The sequence below is a fragment of the Corythoichthys intestinalis genome, chromosome 2, assembly GCF_030265065.1.
Source record: "Corythoichthys intestinalis isolate RoL2023-P3 chromosome 2, ASM3026506v1, whole genome shotgun sequence".
NCBI classification, from domain to species: domain Eukaryota; kingdom Metazoa; phylum Chordata; class Actinopteri; order Syngnathiformes; family Syngnathidae; genus Corythoichthys; species Corythoichthys intestinalis.
The window spans coordinates 20,448,699-20,470,656 of record NC_080396.1 but is presented as its reverse complement, the minus strand read 5'-3'; the positions used below and the strand labels follow the sequence as shown (position 1 = coordinate 20,470,656).

The window sequence follows — 21,958 nt, the reverse complement described above, 5'->3', positions numbered from 1 at the left end:
TTATTAAATACGTCATTGAGTCACTGCTCACTTAGTTGCCACAGCAACTGTTTAACAAGTTAAACAATGATTGGCGCATGCAGCGCTTTGAAGCATCTGTGGCAAGATCAAACATGTCTTCTCAATCGTTAACTTTAATAAGCAACTCTAGTGCACTGCCTGACCAGGGGTGGGTAGTAATGTGTAACATGTACTCCATTACATTTGAGTAACGTTTTGAGAAAAATACACTTCTAAAAGTATTTTTTACTGACCTATACTGTTACTTGAGTAGGTTCGAGACGGGAAAAAAAATTACTCTGCTACTTTGGGCTACACGAATCGTTACATTTTTCCTCTATCACATATTAGATTTTTTTTTTGCCAGTTATGCAAAGAGTAGAGACGTGCCTGGTGTATTACCGGTGTAGCTCTACCAATTTGACCAATGAAAAGTCGCAACAATAATCACGAGTCCAATATACCAATCAGACGCAAGCTTGCGGTTCTATCATGTGGTGTCTTTAAAGCACCGTAAAAACAGTATGATATACAGCGCTACTCTCAACATGACTCGAAAGCTCGGATTTTAACCTCCCAGTTTTTGTCACCGATTGACTACAGACAACCGGAAATATCCTTTTAATTCCAAAATAGTAATTATGAAGGAACACTTCACTATTCAATCTCTGAACTACCGTAATTTCTCCACCAGAGGGCAGTCACGCTCTTTGGACGAATAATGCTTCATTTATGTAATTTTTTTTCTCGTCAGAATTGTTTTTTTGTATTTCTTTAGCGTAGTGGGTTAATGTACAGTATTATAACAACGGTTCATATTGATAATTTGCTCAGAAAAATATAAACCTTTACTCATTATTTGAGTATTCTTTTCACCATTTACTTGAGTACATTTTTTTGTACAACTACTTTTACTTGAGTAACATTATTTTGAAGTAACGCTATTTTTACTTGAGTAAATTTTTTGGCTACTCTACCCACCTCTGTGCCTGACCAACGAATAGCAGCAGGAGGAAAAAGACTACGTGATCGGCTTGTGACGGCTTTTTTTAACTGAAAAAAAAAAATTTGGCGAGTAGTAGCGAGGGATCACTATTACCAATTATGGAAGGGAAAAAACAATACTATTCATGACTGAAAACATTTTAAATTTTATTGTACAAAATCAGCTTGAATTTAATCTTCATCCTCCTCCTCCTCTTCATCCTGGTTGATCTGGAAGTAGCGCAGCTCATAGCTCTCCTTGGTGTTGGCCACCACACGCAACCAGTCACGAAGATTATTCTTTTTCAGGTACTTCTTGGTCAGATACTTCAAGTATCTAAAAAAAAAAAAAAACAACAACAAACAAGGCCATTGTTTGACACATGTGAGTGACATTCGAATGACAAATTTTAATATTCAGGTTTTTATTCCACTTCTGTTTCTTCTCTCAATGTGTTTGTTTCAAGTGTTTATTACATTGATGCTGAAATTATACAAATCTTCAATTTGGCTTCAAGTGGATGCTAAATCAAATTGAGAAAGTTTAATACATAATTTCAAACAATTTTATGTAGGGATGTCCCGATCCAGGTTTTTGCACTTCCGATCCGATACCGATATTATTTTGCACTTTCGATCCGATACTGGCCGATACCGACCTATCTGAGCATGTGTTAAAGTTTAAAGTTATTTAGCCTCCTTACTTAGGTGTCAGACTCATGTTGAAAAAGGTTTTAGTACTCTTGATAACAACTAGCCAGCTGAATTAGGTGAGTTTGAATAACACACAATGGTTGGTAACAAGAAACTGACCTGTTTATTCAGTGACAAACACAAAACATTATAAATAACAAACAGAAATGGCATAGTCAGTCAGTAAAACATGCAAATAATATTGTAAACTGTCTTAAAAAAGCAAAACACACCAGCAACCTCAGTGGAAAATCCCCCAAATCCCCCAAGCTATTAAGATGCTTTTAATGTTTCGTGCATTAGTTACAAAAATTGTATAAAAAGCCTATCAGGTTTAAATAAACGACTATTTCAGTATCAAGTTAACATTTTAAATCAGTAAATAAAATACGCAAGTTCCCATTCTGTATCAGCAGCTTTAAACTACATTCAATTCATTAAATTTTGCGAATCAACTGTTAAAGCTGTTAAAATTGCTCCCGTTATTCCATAATTTCCCTTCCGTCTACTTTCGACATGTGGAAGTTTTAAAACTGTTTTGAAGATACAGTAGATTCAAGTCATAATTTTGCCGATTTAGGAGTATTTTAGATAAAAAGTTAATTAGGTTCGCTTGGAAGGTTCACAACAGTCTACTAGGGAAGTCTCCTGCTTTAAGATGGCGGCTGTTTACTAACGCATCTGGTTTTCAATACTTCAATGTTGCTAACGCCGTCGAGTCTGTCGTTTTGCATCTAGTTCTATATACATATGATATCTATTATCTCCAGTAAAACGACGTGTTGACGTAGTTTGTATTGGCTGTCAGCAGCAGTCAGGTATTCTTGTGTTTTTATCCAGTGGCATGAGTTGAGCTAAAGCCGTGAGTCGAGCATTGGCATTACCAGGGTCTATGACAAGCATTATGTTTCCTTTCGGGACGCAATGCGGTCAGTCTCTCATTGCGTCCCGAAGACCGCGCTGTGTATTAGTTCCGCTTTACTTGACATATTTCAATAATTGGAATTTGGATGTTTGTGAATCGTTCTCGAATCTTCCATGGCCGAATCGCTCAAGGATGTAATGACTGCTGGGCATGTTGTATCGTGGTTCTAAGTGTTGGATGGTGCGTTTTTACTCAGGTGAGATAATGGCTCGTCATCCAGAATGAATTCTTCGGCAATTGCCACGTTTACATGGAGCCAAATATTCCAATTACAATCGGAATATTTGTTCAAACCGAATAAATGTGTTCCATATAAACACCTCATTCGGAATGAACAGGCCCAAACCGAATGGAATTTCATTCCGATTCACAGGGGTGGAATATTCCTTTTCCCAAACCGATTAGAAGTAAAATTATATCATGTAAACAGGGAAGCGGAATGGTGTCTGCTTGCGTTCTTTCTGCGCATGCTCCTTACTGACGTGGTGACGTCACTTGCAACATGGCTTCCAAGCACACGCACAGCGCACCAAATTGGAGTCCGGCGGAAAGTTTATATCCATGAATCCCTCCACCAGCCCACACAACTTTTTGAATGAACGGCGTGTCATTCTGAAGTTTTGTTTCCACTCGAAAAGTTAAAACAGCAGCTGATCTGACGATCGATCTCCATGTTTTGCAACGTGACGCTTTGTTTTGATTAATCTGCGCATGTCAGACGGCAGTTGTCAAACGTCCTTTCGGAATAAAGGCAGACACATGTAAACGCTGGATCGGAATAGATGAAGTGACATGTAAACAGCTGATGTGAAATTTCCATTCGGAATGATTTGAATCGGTATGAATAAAAGTCAGCATGTAAACGTGGCTAGTGACTCTTGTTATTCCCTGGGCTTTGGGACTGTCGAGTGCCAGTTTGTCACGCATAGCAAAAGTTTCTGCCAATGTTAGTTGCGTAGGACCTTTCTTTTTGTCTTCGGTTTTCTTAACATGCTCCTCATATTGTTTGTGGTGGGATTTCGCTAAATGCTTGATTAGGTTGGTTGTATTAAAACTTCTTACAGCTTTACCACTACGCTTGACTTTATTGTGGCATATGTTGCACTCTGCCTCTTCGTCTTTGTCGTCCTTTAAGGTGAAATGATCCCACACAGCTGACCTTTTTGCCGATAAAGTCTCTCGGTAAATTGGGAGACGGTAATGTTAATGTCGTGTGTTAAAGGTGTGCCGTAAAATGTGGACCGGATTTTAGGGAACCCGAAGCAAAAACTGGAATGGATTATGTAAATCGGTGCGCTGGAAAACCTGGACCGGATTAAAAAAAAACTGGATCGGAAGTCTGGATCGGAATTTTTCTGTGGTCCGATCCGATACCAATGCGCATTTCAGGCATGAAAATGGGTCAGGGGTTAAAAAGGTGAGAAGGGTGTGGAGGAAATATATTCCAGTACACTGTATTGTACACCCCAACAAAATACTGAGCTCTGTCGACCCACACTGTGTTTCAGCAGGGCCGTGCAGAGACCGGTGGAGGGGTGGGTGCTCGTAGATCAAAAGGGGCACATGAACAAGTATTTAATACACCTTAAAACAACATAACTTCAATTTTAACCAGCTTTAGATAATAATTGGCTGCGACTGTGACATACTTTAATTGGGAGGGGGCAACAGTGAATAGAAATCAAAACTGTCATCAACACTTTCTGGCTGTGACTCAGTCAGTCTGCCTCTTTTCTTCCTTCAACCTCTGCATCAAAACTTCCTTCCTCAACTTGTTCATCTGAGAACAAACCACATCAGATGGTCACTGAGCCACCAACAGCACAGTTTTCTTAAAACTATTATTTCATTATTATCCATACTTAACAACTCTAGCACCTAATGATTAATAAAGCAATGACATAAAAATCTTATAGAAAAATAACATTGTAATTGTGTTTATAATTGGATTTAATACCCGACTATCCTTGCAAACTTGTTCTTACCAGGTCTGCTATTCATCCAGCTGATGAGGTATCCACTGCCTTTAGCAGCCTCATCTAACTCCTTTTTTTTATCCCTGAATCTCCCTTCCCTACGACGCATGTCTATGTAATGAAATATAAATATTTAAAAAAACAAACAGACTCCCCGGTGGCTTTTAGTTTTAAAGCTTTCTTAATTTCTTTCTCACTCAATAACGATGGAGTTAGATTTGTGTTTTTATTATTCAATCAAAAAACAAAGTTACTTCTATCAAAAACAAAGTTGCTTCAATCAAAATACAGTATATACTTTTAATCCCAAAAAGTAGCTTCAATAAAAAAAAATGTTTTTGATTGCAATAATACATCTGAGACAAAAAAAGCATTTGAAAACTATTTTTCTTGATTGAAACAAATTTTTCCATTTAAGTAATGTTTTGTGTTGGGCCACATTTTGGCTAGGACATTTGTGTCTTTATTATTCAATCAAATAAGTTGCTTCAAACAAAAAAATATATATAAAAAGAAAAACTTTGCACATGTGCCAATCACCGTTTACCAAAGCCTGAGAGGGTTTGAGTAGACTCACTATGAAGCTTTTAATAAAGCCAAGCATTTTCTAACTACTTTATTCTTGTTTAAAAATAATTCGGTGGGGCAGTAACAGGTTTAAAACTTATCATAATTCTTACATTTTTAAGTGCTTGAAAACCATTTATAAATGATACTTTGGTGAAAAAAGTGAAAAAACATGTCTTATATATATGTATCTTTTTTCCAATGTAAAATCTGAATAAATACATTGAACACACACAAAAGGGGGGGGGGGGGGGGGCGCTACTTCGCGGTTTTCACTTATTGCGGCGGGTTCTGGTCCCCATTAACCGCGAAAAATGAGGGAACCCTGTATTTCTGAAAAGCTTTAAGAAGCAGGACTCATTCCCACCACTCGTCGGGCCGCTGTTGTGCCGACACCGGCCGTCAGCTCAAATCCAAGCCGAAAATAACGCGTCTCCGGCGGACGACGGGAGCGATGTGAGGCGCCCCCTCCATCCGAGAGAATGCCGCTTAATTTGACTCAACAGTGTGTTTCTTCGTTTATATTACCGCTAAATACACAAGCTTGACGCCAATTTAACGGGAGCTATTTTTTTTCATGGGAGATTTGGCTAGCTCTGGCAGTGTTCAACGCAAGCTGCAACGAATGGCTTTTTTATATCGCAAAACGTGAAAACGATTGAAACCATTACTCACCAAATTCAATCTGCTGGCAAATACAGGCAAGTGTGTATGCTGCGCTCTGGTCTGCCCCGATGTGGATAAGGCCTGCTTTTTGTTTTCGCAGCTTTGCAATGCAACCGAAGGCTCTCCGAGCACTCCATGTACACGCGTAAGGAGTGCGCGCGTTGGGCCGATGATTGGTTCTCGTCAGCCAAGCATCTAGAAGGATTTGCTGACTGTGTTCTTAAGTGCTCAGTTTACGTACTAAGTTAATCACATGATGATAATAATTAAATAAAACCTCCCGGAACTCCCCCCCCCTCCTCCCAAAAAGAATTTCTCCTCGGATCTACGCAATTCACGTAGGTCGCCCTTTTTGACTTGACGAATTTCGCCGAAAGGTGAGAGATTTTCATGCCTGGCATTTTTTTTGCCCATATTGGCGTCCGATCCGATCCAAATATCGGATCGGGACATCTCTAATATGCATCAAGGGGTTCAAAAATTAGGCTCTAAATTGTAAAGATGTGGCTGAAGTGACAGGTTACCTTTTAGAGAAGGGCACCTCCGAAGACACTGTAATCTTACTCTTGCTCCTCTCGATGGACACCACACCGCCACCGAGGTTGCCCGCTTTCCCGTTGACCTTGATACGTTCCTGAAGGAACTGCTCCTGTAATCGCAGCAACACGTTTGCACAGTTACCGCACATGAAAAAAAAAATTTGATGAACACAATTTGGATTAGAGGAGTTCCAAAAAAATGCATCGCAATTCGACACGTGACGATTCGATTACGATTCGTAAAGGTTCAAAAACGTTGTTTTTCCCTCATAACTTTATGGCAACAGTCCAAAGCTGAACGAAATTCAAGACACATCTGCCGCCGGGCACCGTTAACAGGCGCGCGCACGTTATGATGGATGCTGCTGGATGTTGGGAGAGAAATTTAATCCTTTTTAAAAGACTGGAAAATAAATTTGTGTATGAAAGAGGTAGGAGGAGAAGCGCAACCCGGTGGTCGCCCTTTTTCTGCGCAAGTTATTTTTTTAGAGCAAGAAAGGAAGAGAGATAGTTCGTTGCTCCTTGTCATTTAGATGTCCAGCAGTAGTTTTAAGGCATTTCAAATGAAAAATGTCCTTAATGTGTTGCTAAGACCCGTGTTCATCTATAAGAGGTGAGTACACGAACCTTCTTGTACTGTTTAGCCTTTATTGTTGTTGTTTATGAGATGTTAATAGTTAGCGCTGAGTGCTAAGCTAATTAGCTAATTCGCTAACGTGTATTTCATATGCAAAACGTGTAAAACCACGATTAAGTACAGCGGTAACACTACAAACATGCAAAATAGTACAGAATTCCATGAAAACAAAGTATATTGGTTAAAAGAAGTCTTATTTCTTAAGACACTTTGTTTCCAGAAAATGTGGAATTCATTCCACCAGTGTAATTTTTTATTGTATTGTTGAGATAAATAAGTACTCTCTTTAAAGAGTATGTAGCGGCAAAGGGGATGTGAGACATCAATAGAACAGTTATGTGCCAAGATAACAAATATTGATGAAGTCAACAAAAAAATCAATCACATTAATGAGCAATTATCGAAAATAGATCGAAAATGACGAACATTTCCGAAAGTGTTCCGGAAACAGCCGAATGGGGCGGAGACGTCACGACAAGTGATTGACAGTCGAGGCAGAGCCAGGTGCCATTGTTTTTTAACGACGAGAGAGTAGCGTTGGGGTTTGTTTGACCAAAACATCACAAAAATGGTTCAGAACTGCTGTGCTATGTGGTGTACAAATAGTTATTTATCGGAATATAGTATCCATGAGTTCCTGAATGCAAAAAAAAACCTGGACTACACAGACAATGGGTAAAGTTCGTCCGTGCAAAGAGGGCTAATTTTCTAGACACAGCCTCCGGCACGCTTTTCTGTGGTGCGCATTTTCCACCTGAAAGCTTCTCGAACAATGGACAAGAGAAATCGGGTTTTGCTAAAAGATTGCTGCTCAAAGGAGATGCAGTGCCGACCATACAGGTGCAGCCACCTAAATGTCCCGAGATATCAAGAAAGAGGACGATGACTGGTAAAGGAAGCTAAAGCTAAGCAAAGGAGGGGAGCAGCCAAGCTCGAAATGGCCAGAGTGAGTACTCTTTTATAATAAAAAAATGTTACGCAATGGATACAGGACTGGACACATGTATAAATTATCGTTCGTAAAATATATAGAACAAATCCTCTGATCCCATTCATATTTGTGTCTGTTGGCAGAGCCAAAAGCTATGATAGCGCAATAAATGATAATTATTCTATGCATTCCTTTATTTTGCAGTCACGGTGTATCAGCTTCACAAAAAGAAATGCAAAACAAATCATTGGTGTTTCCCACACGATCTGCTGCCGATGTTTCATCAGTGTCATTGCTCCCCTCAATGACCGTTTCATTACGCTGCATTGGCGTTTGTTTGGGCTCAAATTGGTAACCTAAAACACCGATTAAAGCTTCGTATCTCTCCTCGTCACCATTAGATGAACATTCCTTCTACGTCGGATTCGTCGCTGAAACTAGAAACGAAATTGTCTGCCATCATCGCCGCCATTCAGTATTAAAGCACTGAGCCTTTTTCTTGTTGAAGAAACACCCCTCACTGTCAATTCTGAATTCTTTTTTATTGACAACGAGGTTTTCTTGTGTGTAATTACACAAAGTGGCATGATATGAATACAAAAGGTACGCGTTTATGGATAAATGATGGAATATTAAAATTTTCCCAGGGCACTACATACCCTTTAAAATGGTTAATGTTTTTGCACTTTCTTGTTAAAAATAAATAAATAAAAAAGCAGCTTAAGGGCAGCTTTTTGTTGTATGGGCATGTTTCCATTGTTCCTGTTGAATCATTAGGATATTTTAAATAAATAACGGACATACATTTTTTTGGCTACTGTATTAAGTAGTATTGTACGATGCATCAATACTCGTGACAACCGCGATAATGGTGATAACCGCGATCATCGTGAATACTGCGATCATCATTTAATAATCGGATCGTAGCACCCTGAATCGTAATCGAATCGAATCGTGGGGTGCCTAAAATGGCACACCCCTAATCTGGATGGTCCTTTTTTGCTCTTTGGCCCAGAGCGGATAACGTCAATGATTTCTGAAACCCCATAATGTGTACGTTAATCAGTGTTGTTAATCTTACTTTAAAAAATTAATTAGTAACAATTACAAATGACTTTCCCCAGGAAGTTGAGTTAGTAACTAGGTTACCTCAACGTAAGAGTAAATAGTTACTTTGCTACTTTTCATGTTCTACATGTTATTACATGATCCATTCTCAGGGTACCCGCGGGTTTATATTAAAAGTATTAAAAAAGCACTGAATTTAGTTTTCCATTATTAAAGGTATTAAAAGTATTAAATTAGCTGTTGTAAGTCTGGAATTTTTTCACTGTGGTCTTAATTTTCAAGAACATCTCAGTGCAACCTAAATTATATCCGTGACGAAGTTTTTTTTTTTTCTTTTTTTTTTAAATCCATAACGAAGATGACGCATAGAATTTTTACGATGCTCTGCACTACAAATCGAAATGCAACTCGTGCGTGCCAAACCACCACAACCGGCAAAATGGAGAATCCATCCACCTCTGCATCGGGAATGCGTCCGTTTGTCGGTGGAACGAAAACCCTGCAGGCAGAAGTATTGTGGATTCTGAACACCAAAACAGACCACCATTCATATACTTCAAGTGAGTCCATTGGTGATCTGTTTCGGATATTACGTCATTTTATGTCGGCATCGGCTGTCACAATGTTGGTCATATTGCGTTTTGTTCCAGAGGGAGCGTTCCCGATGTCTTAACTGTCTTTTGTAACGAATTTTCAGTTGGCAGAAAAAAAAAACGCACATTTTTGTAATGTTTAAATTGTCTACATATTTTTATGACCATTATAAATGTATTTACAGAATGAAATAACGCTGGAAAAGTTTGTTAAACATAATGTTGCTCAAATCGTGTTTTTTTCGGAGGGAGCATTCCCGACTTTGTAACTGCAGCCAATTTAAGCTCATCAAGACTTTAAGATAGAGGTAAAATCGGGCCTAAAAAGTCCAGCCCGACCCGATCTGGTCCACGGGTATTAAAGCCTGACCTGCGTTTTGTGTGATAACATTTGTGACGATGTCTGCATAAAAGCGTGTCGTTTATAACGAATTCTCAGTCGGCAGAAAAAAAAACGCACATTTTCTTAATGTTTAAATAGACTACATATTTTTATGATAATTATAAATTTAATTACACAACGAAATAACGCTGGAAAAGTTTGTTAAATATAAATAAAGAGATGCAGTTTTGCGGACTCGCAGAGGGGAAGATTAAAAAGGGCGTATAGGCACGCTCTGGCTCAGCAATGACCATACAGTGCCTTCGTTTTTTTAATCCAAATTATTTATTTTATAACAAGTAATCTTTAGTTTATCATTCATACATCGATAATATATAGTTATTTCAAAAAGTTAGCGAGAAAGAACCCTGGCCCGGCCCGACGTAATAATTGAGATTTTAATTTTGGTCATGTTTTCAGTTTAATTTAGCTTTTTCCAGCTTGCTATGTTTATAATTGCGATGTTTGTTTACTACTTTTCCTCTTACTGCGAAGAGGGAGGAAGTTACATCGGCCGCCGCTATGATATTTAAGTCATCAGCCATCTGCTGTGAGCCGGGAATATAACGCCTGCTTTCACGCACACTGCTTCCCATGTCGGTCGACACGGGAAATTGTTTTCACACACAACTGCTGCACGGTTAAGTCCTGCGATATTCACGTTGTTTTGGAGTATGTGATAGGGGCTCAAGTTAAATCCAGATTCTTTAGGTTGCAGTTTATGGGTCATGCGAAGGCAGTGGACCTGCTTAAACATTTCGGTTTGCCTTTCGAATGAATGTGAATTTCGCCGTTTTAACTCGAGGGTTAGCCATGTTCACTGGGGTCTTGGCAGGTGCACTAGTAGCTAGCCTGTTAAAGAAGATGGCTGGTCTGAGTCCTGTCCTCCTCTTTTTTGTCCATAATTATTGTGTGCGTGTGTGTGTTTAAAAAAATTCTGACAGACTTTATAATGTTACTTTAAATGTGTTTTAATTGTATCTTCAATATATGTGCATTCTTTCGTCCAACACACTTAGTAATTGAGGTTAAATTTGATGTTCAGTGCTTTATTTATTTAATATGATTCAATATGATCTAAATAATGGGTGCGAGAAAAGTATTAATTTTCAGTTGAAATGGCATTAAAAAGGTCTTAAAAGTCTTGAATTTAGATTAATCAATCCTGGGGGGGATCCTGATTCTGTTACGTCTTTCACATCAAATCTGCTTATATTTACTGATTGAATTTACATTTCTTAAAATTTCACCTCTATAAGAGTGTAATGGTATACAAATTTTAACTTTCAAATGCTGTGAGAAAAAAAAAAAACCTTTTCGTTTTTCCTGTTGAACACGCACCGAACCGTGACTCCGGTACAGACGTACAGTGTATCACAAAAGTGAGTACACCCCACGCAGTACTGCAGATATTTATGTCCATCTTTTCATGGGACAACACTGACAAAATGACACTTTGACACAATGAAAAGTAGTCTGTGTGCATTGTGGTGGCACGAGCTTGGTTCTACATCTGCCTTCGTGAACATGTTGTCCTCCCCTGTCATGATGATGGCAGATGGATGCAGTATTTCCAAATTGTTTTTTTTAAGGGATTTTGATAAGTAATGTTACTCCAGCTAGGGATGGTAATTGATAGGATTTTTACGATTCCGATTCCATTATCGGTATTGCTTAACGATTTGATTCTTTATCGATTCTAATTTGGGGGGAAAAAGTTTTATTGGCATCGAGTTTGCTTACTCAGAAGTCACAACCTTACAAACTCACAATGAGGTCAAAAGAGGCCCAAGGTCTCAATGTAACTGTGGCAATAAGTGGCAAATACACAAGAAAGTGTACCATTTTACTGAAACATTTTCTAATAGAAATTTTAAAAAAAGGTATATATTGGCATATAGGTAGTTGTTCTGCCTTTGGTAATATGTGTCAAAGTGTATTATTTACCATTATATTGAAACGCATGCCTTTTAGTTTTTAGCAAGGGTCCCCAAACCTTTTCCTGTGTGAGCCACATAACTTTTCCCTTCTCTGATGACAGAGTGAACAGAAAAAGTGTGACGACTGCAGGAGTGCCTGTATGTAAAAATTTATTGTTTTTCAGAAAGCCACAATCAAATAACCCTTTCTGGATTCTTCACGGAACAAAAGTAAATAAAATAAAAATAATGATATAATACCATATATTGTATAATATAATATATATATAATATATTTGGGTTCTTCACAGAAAAAAAGCCAGGAAATAAATAAAACTACTGGAAAAAAAAAAAAAAATCAAAATGCTTTCTGTTATTGTTCAGAGAGCCAGACCAAATGTGGAGACTGGCCGTATCCGGCCCGTGGGCCGTAGTTTGGGGACCCCTGCTTTTTTGTGTGCTTTCACGCTCAAGTGGGGGCGCCCTTGCGCTTCCTCACGGGAAGAAGAACGCACACACGCGAAGAAGAGCGCACTTACACGCAAAGAAGAAGTGCAGCTACAAAGAATCCAAGCGAGTGAGCGAGTGAAACACTGCTACGAGCCATGTTCTTTGTTCTTGTTTGTAAAATATCTACGGCGGCAACGCCTGTATGTATCATCTTTTGTGTTGTTGTTGTGTGTTTCCACTAGCGATCGGACACTTAAATCCAGTTGTGTAGTGGTTTGACGATGTGCTACTGCTAGCGAACGCATGCTAACTGTTTGTATTAGCAGCTAATCATCGCTGTTTTAAGTTGATGTGAACCTGTTTTGTTATTGGGGACGAAACTGATTTGTTTCGTTTCTCTTTTTAGTTTCACTCTTCAAGTGATGGTGTCATAACGACGGCTGAATAAAGTCATCGTATTATACCAACGTCTTCCGCATCGTCATTTGGGAGTTTAGCTTCAGTATAGTCAGGACTGAGCCTTTGCATCTCGGTGAGGACAGTACAGTCGTATTCCCTCCCGACGCAGTTATCTCCACCTTGCAATGACCGCAAGTCGCTTTGTTGTAATTTTTCCTTGTGAAGACACACTTTCGAGCGTTTGAACCTACGCGCTGTCATTGTTATATTTACGGCTGCAATGCTCGTGCTAAACCATCGGAACCTTTTCTTTTTCACCCACTTTCCTGGTGAAGTGTAGCCAAACTTTGGGGCGAGTGGTTCTTGGCGCCATGCTAGTTTGATGCGTCTGGACAACAAGACATGTCACGTCACGTGACGACGCAATACACGCCTTTAGGAATCGTTAAAGGGATCGTTAAGGCTTTTTCATTGTGATGTCGAGGCCTCGAAACACTAGGAACCAGTTTGGAATTGGAATCAGATTTCGATTCCCATCCCTACTAGCTCCCCTGTTGTTTTGGATGGAGAAATTCTAGAATGGAAGTTGCGAGCAGACATGCGAAGTAAGCGGAAGTACCTCGGAAACCTGTCTATAATGTATTCTTATGGGAAAATCCTGCTCGACATACTACCATTTCTACTAAGAAACAAGGTCCTGGAACTAATTAACTTCTTATGTAGAGGTATCACTGTATTTATCGGTTAAACAGTGAAAATTAGAAGACAACTTAGCATGTCGATTTACACTGTGTGCTCCTGAATCTTCTGCTTGCGCCCACCCCCCCCTAAAAATTTAAGTTAGGGACCGCTATGCTCCTAGTAACAAAAAAAAAAATGTTAGTCTGGAGCTCTGCAGTTAGCCATAATATGTTAAGTCAGTGACTGCATATATTGCAGGGATTCCCGTACATTCAACAGATTGTGGCGCACCGCCACACCAAAATAAAAGCCGCCACGCCTTGCAAATGAGATGCATTGCGGAAACCTATTCATTGTGTATTGTAATGTTCGTACCTATGTGGGGCCACCTTAAGAGACGATCGGACTGGGGAGCTGTGACGCAAGGGGAACGAGTAGGAAGAATGGGAGAACGAGTGAGATAGCGGTCGCATGTCGTGGCAGCCCGCTGTTATTTTGTTATTGTTTTTCTTTATTATTGTTACCACAATAAAGTGGGTAAGCCAATACAGACTTCTCTCCTTCTTCCCCATATCCGGGGCATTACAATAGTTTGGATCGGACTTTTCGGCGAAAGTGAGCAGTGGACGGCCGTCTAGGACGGAAAGCAAAGTTACACCGGTCACAGTACAATATTTATTAGTTCAAGCAGAGTAAATTGATACATATTCACGGTACAAGAAAGTCGTTTCCGTGTCCATCAATTGGTAAGAAAAAGCTGTTTGTACGAGTGACGTATGGGCGCTCCCGTCAGGGGGGACATTTCACGCGGAGTGGTTATTTTTCGGCACAACACCGGTGCACCAACTTCGACAACGAGGGGCAGGTGTACTTTAACTGTCCTGTTTCGGCTGACGGATATACGCAGTTGATGAAATTTTGATAAATGCGCTTTTTATCCAAGTTTCGCGAGCTCTGGGACACTCGAAAAATGACTCTCATACCTCTCCTTGCTATGTTAATGGTACTGGTACCTCGATGTGCGTTTGTGTGGAAATTTAGTTCACGAACAACGAAAAAAAACTACTCACCTTCTCACTGAATCTAGTAAAACTTTACACGCCCCCCCCACCCCTTGAAATGGGTCCGTTAACAGAAGGACTGTTATTGTTGTGGTAATGTAGTACTTATGAGGGCCAAATAAAAGGAAAAAGAAGGACTACGACGGTGGTCTGCAACCCCTGGCTCTAGGGACACGTGCGGCTCTTTAGCGCTGCTCTGCTTTTTTTTTCTCTCCCGAAAATGGAAAGATGAGAGAGGGAAATATATTTATTGTTTTAATAGGATTTCTAGGAGGACAAACATGACACAAACATTCTTTCAATTCATTAATATTGAAATGAAGTTAAACTTGAGGTGGCATCATACAACAGAGTAGTCACGTGGTGCGTCATTCTCTATAGGATCCACTGCAGGGAAAATAAACATTTAATCATGAAGGCTAATTATGTATTTCTAGCCAACTTAGTCATTTCGATAGCAGGCTAATATAGACCCTACTCACCTACGTCACAAAATGACGTGTCGCTGTATCCGGCCGCCATATTGTTCTTATTTTTTAGACTTATTCTCATTGTTTTCAATTAGTCGTGCAAGTTATAGAGCACTTCATGGAAGCCCCGGTGTTATCTGACGCTGTAAACTCATTGGATGCGTTGCATAAAAGGCGTTATGTGGAAAAGCTTCAGTTTATCCATTCGCCAGATCCATATTTGATGCCTAAATCGATGTTTTTCGACCCGCTGTCTTCGCCGTCTTTGCCTGACATCTGCTAGCTACCCTGATATTTACAACTATCTTGTCCACACAAAATCAGCCTATTCTCACGAAAGTTTGAAAATCTTTAAGAGCTTGGAGGATTATAAATACTTCGTTGCTGATTGGGTGAAACAGGTCCTCGTCCACGAAAATTCGGCAGGAATCTATCTTGTGCTCGGGAAGGTGAGTTACGAAATTGTCAATTCAAAATCTTTTGTTCTTGCTAACATCCACTGTCAAGTCTAATGTATTTCATGTCATTTGTCAATGGAGCTAGGGCTTTTAATGTTTATATGGTTTAGCGATAGCACTCTCACTACATACATATATAATATGTAATAAATATGAAGTGCGATAGCACTACTCCAGATTGTCCCTAGTTGAATTTATTTTTGGGCTTTTGACCTCAATAGTGAAATTGTAAATTAATTGTATGACAACTGTCTGATTATCCACTTATAATTATATATTTTCAGGTAGTTCATTCACAACGTCTGAGTGTATGTTGTCGGCGATTAGCCTAGCAATGATCTTAATTGTGGTTGTCAGCCCAAAACCCTCTAAATATATATTAAATGCATCTTACCAGATATAAAATGACTACTACATAATCTGTGGTAGTTGTTTGGAGCCCAGTTTTCTCGTCGAATTGCAGCAGTCAATCTCAGTCTCCTCTCCGGGTCTCTCGGAATACGGAAAAACTTCAAGTCTCTCCGTCTATCTTCTCTGTTTTTGCAACCGACCGCCACACACGACTTCACCATTTTGATTATTAATGTTAACGAGCAGAAAAACACGCCATAATAGGAGGAATTTACGAAGCGCTAATGCATTAACATGACGAGTATACGGACAACATGGCGCAGGGGCGTGGCTGTGACGTCACGTGAGTAGGGTCTATAGCTAGATTCGATACATACAGCCAGTGTTGCTATCATTATAAGGCTTATACAAAGCTTTTAATTTTTTGCGGCTCCAGACATACTGTATCAGTTTTTTATTTTTTGGCCAAATATGGCTCTTTCAACATTTTGGGTTGCCGACCCCTGAGTCACTACGAGATGTAAGTCGTACTATTGCTACGAGGAAAAAAAGTCGTATTATTACTAGGGCTGTCAAAATTATCGCATTAACGGGCGTTAATTAATTTTTAAAATTAATCACGTTAAAATATTTGACGCAATTAACGCACTAGGCCCGCTCAGACAGATTTAAATGTCAGTACAGTGAAGCGCCAACTTGTTAATTGTGTTTTATGGAGTTTTTCCGCCCTCTGCTGGCGCTTGGGTGTGACTTGCATATGTTATGTGGCGTAATGTCGCCTTCTGCTGGCGATTCAGTGCAGCTGATTATTTGGGTTTCGGCGCGCTTTTCTGACGTGATTATATGTCGACGCGAACTCACACTAATAGACAGTGCTATTCAGACCAGCTAACGTCCGTATCCAGTATTCAGTGGCAGTTCTCATAGCCCCATCACACTGTTTGTGTCTAGTACATGCATCGCTTGTGAGTTATATTCCTCCTTTGTTTATATTCATGAGCATTAGATAGTTATTGATGATGTGTATTTGAATTTGTTCACATATATGGTGAAATGCAGTTACATTGTTAGATGCTTGTGAGCTAATTGGCTAGTCCTACTGCTCAAATGGACACGTGTGTGTACATTTTATGTTATTTTGTGATTTATGCAAGTTATTGACACATTGCTTTGTTATTTTCAGTTTTACAAAAATACAAGAAACGTGCTCCTGTCAAAAAGAGATGACTTCAGTAAAGCCCATGCAACTTTGCCACACCGTCTGATTTCTTTTTGGAACTTATGTTCGCTATCTGTCAATTTGTGTACTCACACACATTGAGGACAGAATAGGGCTACTAGTTTATTTTTTGATTGAAAATTTTACAAATTTTATTAAAACGAAAACATTAAGAGGCGTTTTAATATAACATTTCTATAACTTGTATTAATATTCATCTTTTAAGAACAAGTCTTTCTATCCACGGATCACTTTAACAGAATGTTGATAATGTTAATGCCATCTTGTTGATTTACTGTTATAATAAATAAATACAGTCCTTATGTACCGTATGTTGAATGTATATATCCATCTTGTCTTATCTTTCCATTCCAACAATAATTTACAGAAAAATATGGCATATTTTATAGATGGTTTGAATTGCGATTGAGATTAATTACGATTAATTAATTTTTAAGCTGTAATTAACTCGATTAAAAATTTTAATCGTTTGACAGCCCTAATTATTACGTAGAGTAACGTAGCTGTAATCAGCTACGCATTTTACGTAAATGTACCATAGCTGAGAGCTACGACATTAGCCTAGATAATGAAATATTTCAAATATATCTTTGTTATGGTTCTTATTGGGGGAAAAAAAATAATGAAAAAAAAAATTTGCCGTGGCACGGCATGGTGAGGCTGTCCGACTCCGATGCAGCCCACCACCACAGCTTCAAAAAATTCTAGGGGAAACACTGTATTGGTATCGAATTTTTGTACTTGGACAATATCGGGATATCGGTTAAAAAGATATTGGAAAACTCTACTTACAATTTGTGTGTGTTAAATTATCTGCAGTCCGGTATGCGCAATAAATTAGTTTAAAGTGGCCAGTAGAAACCCTGTATTAGCAGGTGGTGAATATCATCCTTCACAGAGCATGTGAAAACTGCATTAACGCCAGTGTTGGTAATAATGGCGTTACTAACGGCGTTATTTTTGTCCGTAGTGAGTAATCTAATTACTTTTCCTATCTTTGAAACACCGTTTGTTATGTTTCCTATAGTGTACCATCTTTATCAGTTGGTAAAGCGCCCCATCTTGTGGCCGGTTTAATTATTGTTTCTGCCAAAACAGTAGAAGAAGAATGCAAATAGGAAGTTCTCCAAACGTGATTCAGTGTGTTACATGGCAGCTTCACTCTCAGAACTTCTGTGGCATTTGTGTTTGTTAGAGCAACGTCTGTAAGTATTTTGTGGTCAAATTGAGAATTACACTCAGCATATTGTGTTTAGGTTGCATATTTGAGACTGAATGTGTTTTATATTACTAATTAAGCACTATTTCATACAGGCCAATTGTATTTGCATATATGGATGACATTTTTGTTACTTCCAGCATTGACGCTGATTGCATGTATTTTTTTATTGTTTTAGTTTCACAAAAAAGAAAAGAGAGACACATAAAGGATTTCAGAAAACATCCGGAGTGTGAGCCTTTTCGTGTTTAGCTGTTTGGATAGCGGAAGCGAGGCCATTTACTGGGGATGTGAAGGCGTGCGTTACTACAATTTGGTTGAATGACGAGCGAGATGTCTGAGAGACACGGAGACACAAAGTGGGAGGGGGAGGAGGAATGGGGGTTGTGACGCCGTTGCAAACGCGATGGTAGGTGGCTCGGAGCGTTAGCATTAGGGCTGCAGCTATTGAATATTTTAGTAATCGACTGAAAATTCAATCAATTAATCGAGTAATCGGATAAAAAAATATATATATATACAAATATAAAACAATACATGAGAAAACAAGACATTTCATCTAATCTTGAACCATTTTTAGTCAATTAATGTCTTTATTTTCGATGTATATTGTTGAAAACAGCCAACAATTGCATCTCAGATGTAACTAGAAAAAAAAAAAAAAAGACTAATTCGCTTTCACTCAAAAACGTAGATCTTATTAAAAATAAATAAATAAATAAATATAAAATATATATATCTTACCTAAAAATGCAGTTACGCTTGATAACACACATCACTTAAAAGTTAGGATTATTTCCCACGTGTTTCAATTGAATTTCTATTTGTGGCAAGCCATTTTCAAGTTCTAGTTAAGTTTTAAGTTAGTCTAAACTTTTTGCAGTGTTCAAAATAAATGTATGATACAGGCTGTATTGGAGCACATTAGGGACCAGTGCTACTTGGTGTTTTTATCCAGCAATGACTACTGAGCTAAAATTGATAGTTATAGATAGTTAGTTAAGTTTTTATTTTACACCCTCATCACTCCACAACGCTATGATATGTTAAAGCATGTATGTAAGACAAGTTAGCCACGCATCGACAGTGGTCATAATTAATAGAAACCTAGCCCTCCGCAGACCTAACGTTACGTGAGCTTGTGACAGTAACGTTAATCATATTTATTAGCGCTCAGCGCTCTTTATTAGCGTAGACATTCTACGGCTGTATTGTCTAGCCAGTTTACGGACGCGCTTACCACGCTCATACTTTTCTATCGTTTCCATTTTTATCTCAATGGTAAGCCTCACCTTTGTCCTTTTTTCACCACCTGCATTCTTGGAACCCATGTTGATTTCTCTCAAAAGAAACCCCACAGTGCGTCCGTCTTCCGGTAAAACAAACTGCGGCGCTGTCATAAATCGTCGTATTTCGAGCATGTCGTCGGATGTAGAAACAAATGGCGAGTCAAACTTTACGTCGGATGTCAAAAAGATCGTTTGTCGCAGCGATCGTATGTCGAGGTACCACTGTACTTTCATTATAAATGACATCGGAATTCAACCTATATAAATTGTGATTGTATACAGAAAAATGCCAATTTTGCTTTTGTTAAATAAAATTAAGATGATTCTGCATACTTTCCTCAAGAAGTACGTTTCTGATGTGAAAATTGTGAGCTTTATTAGCTGATGAAAAATAAAGTTGCTATTTCTGGGAAAAAAACGTATATGTTAAATATTGTTTTCTTTTATGCCGCTCCTCATGGAGACTCATATATGCCTAAGGGAGGGGCCTGTTTTGGTTTTAGGTCACTAGTGGCTTTGTTTTTGAAAATGGGCCCCCTACGGAGTGGCCCCGCGCCCAGTTTCTCGTCAGCTGATAGTGAAGTCAATGTGTTGATCCAATTGGGACCTTCGTGTTCATACTTTGACATGCGCAGATTGACCAAATATACCAGAAATAGTACAACAAGAATCCGTACTGACTTCCGTGTAAACAAAACACCGCTCGCTGTAAATTTTCCACTAAAATAGTATCTATGTAAACTATTTTGCAGCCATTGACTGCGCTAAAAGTCCAATTCGCCCCCTCCAAGTAAAAGGAACTGGACGTCTAGTGCCGTAATGGCACTAAAACCTGAGAATTAAAAGCCAGTCTTCCCATTTGAAAAGAATTAAGACATCCACCATTGTCAATGAGTTATAAAAGACACCTAGTTATTTAATTTACAAGAACGTTCTATACTGTTACCATGTTATTGGATATTTTTTATTTTTGCTGTTTAAACATTATTTTCTCCATTATCACACATCTTATTAATTTGCAATTGGCATACTTAAATACTTTGAGAAACCGTCAATTACACCAGCTAGATTTAGTGTTTTTGTGGTTTCAAGCTGGCCGTGAACAAACCTGGCAGCAATCGGTACAGTGAAAAACCAACTTACAAAGTTGGCGGCGTCCATAATGCCATCTTCAACAGGATGGGTGCAGTCCAATGTGAACTTCAGGACCTGCTTCTTCTTCTTCCCACTTTTACCAGTGTTCTGCTTCTTCGCCTTTAATGACAACAAATACCTTTATTACCCTTGTGTTCCCTTTTTAGAACTTGGTCCCGATAATATTGACAAGAACTGACTTAGAACATGTAGGCTACAAAATAGTACTGCTCTACATTATAGTACTATTTCTCGACAGTATGTATATTTGATTAAAATTTATCATATTGCAAGGGAGGGTGCAGTTGCCAAAACCTGGTTAAAATAAATTATCATATTCCTGACTGATAAAATATGGATTTTAGATAATAGAATCGTGGCCCATGTATACGGAATGCAAATACGACACGAGCTGTTTTAAGGCCAAAACACGACCAAACGTGGGCTTAGCAGAGGCTAATGTTAGCTTGGGGGGGGGGGGGGCGTAAAAAACAATTTTAAGCTTGTAAATAAGTCTCTCAAAGCTTCTGGCTGGACACTGGCATTTATTTGACAACGATGCCAACAGCCATTTCGTCATATTTCCGTTTTATGCAAGTCGAGTCAGTTTTTCAGTGGATTGTTGACACGCGTTTCTACTTACAATGGGCGCCATGGCGAAGCAGCTCGCAGAGAGAGAGCAGGTTGTGCGCATGCGTCGAAATGCCAGACAAGTCGATCGTCGAATCATTGATTGGATATGAAGGCCTGTTATTTTTGTACCTGCTAGCTCAGATAGAAAAGTGCAAAAGTATAACAAACGTAATTGTACTAAAGGAAAAAATTCAACGTTGTCTCCGTTTAATATAGTTAACCAGAAACATGTTAACACTTTCAGGCAATCTGATACAATGTTACCGTATTTTTCGGACTATAAGACGCACCTGACTATATGCCGCCACCCTCCAAATTTGACACGAAAACGGCATTTGTTCATTGATAAGCCATACTGGACTTTAAGCCACAGCTGTCTTCACTGTAGTATGGGATATTTATATTAAAATATATTAACCGGTAACACTTTATTTGACAGCGGCATCATAAGACTGTCATAAGTCCAAATGAACCACCATCAGTGCTTCAAGAAGCTTCATTTGGCCATCACTGCTCCCTTGGGTTACACAGTCAACCTCTGCTGCCACCTGCCGTCAACACTGTTGTTGTCCAAAATTCTCCTAGCATGCATTGCAGCGCTACAGAAGTAAATAACAATCAAAATTCATGTTCTGTGCTGATTATTTCTTCAGTTACTCTTCCAGTTGTTTCATTATTGCTAGCTCTGGTATT

General features: G+C 38.9%; 1 protein-coding gene across 1 annotated transcript; it reads right to left on the bottom strand.

Moving 5' to 3' along the window:
• Positions 1–1,135: 1,135 nt before the first annotated feature.
• On the bottom strand, positions 1,136–21,331 carry LOC130909734 (60S ribosomal protein L22). The gene is made up of 4 exons (XM_057826518.1): positions 21,276–21,331; positions 20,642–20,752; positions 6,336–6,460; positions 1,136–1,321 (listed from the first exon to the last, which is right to left on the bottom strand). Exons 1-4 carry the CDS (start codon positions 21,324–21,326, stop codon positions 1,177–1,179), a joined length of 432 nt encoding a protein of 143 aa, XP_057682501.1. The 5' UTR covers positions 21,327–21,331; the 3' UTR covers positions 1,136–1,176.
• Between the last annotated feature and the right edge of the window lie 627 nt (positions 21,332–21,958).

Coding starts and splice junctions, on each gene's coding strand:
- LOC130909734 (XM_057826518.1), bottom strand. CDS start 21,326: ATGCGCACAACCTGCTCTCTCTCTGCGAGCTGCTTCGCCATGGCGCCC. Junction 20,753..21,275: donor GCTTCGCCATGGCGCCCATT/GTAAGTAGAAAC, acceptor TTGTCATTAAAG/GCGAAGAAGCAGAACACTGG. Junction 1,322..6,335: donor GAGGTGCCCTTCTCTAAAAG/GTAACCTGTCAC, acceptor TTTTTTTTTTAG/ATACTTGAAGTATCTGACCA.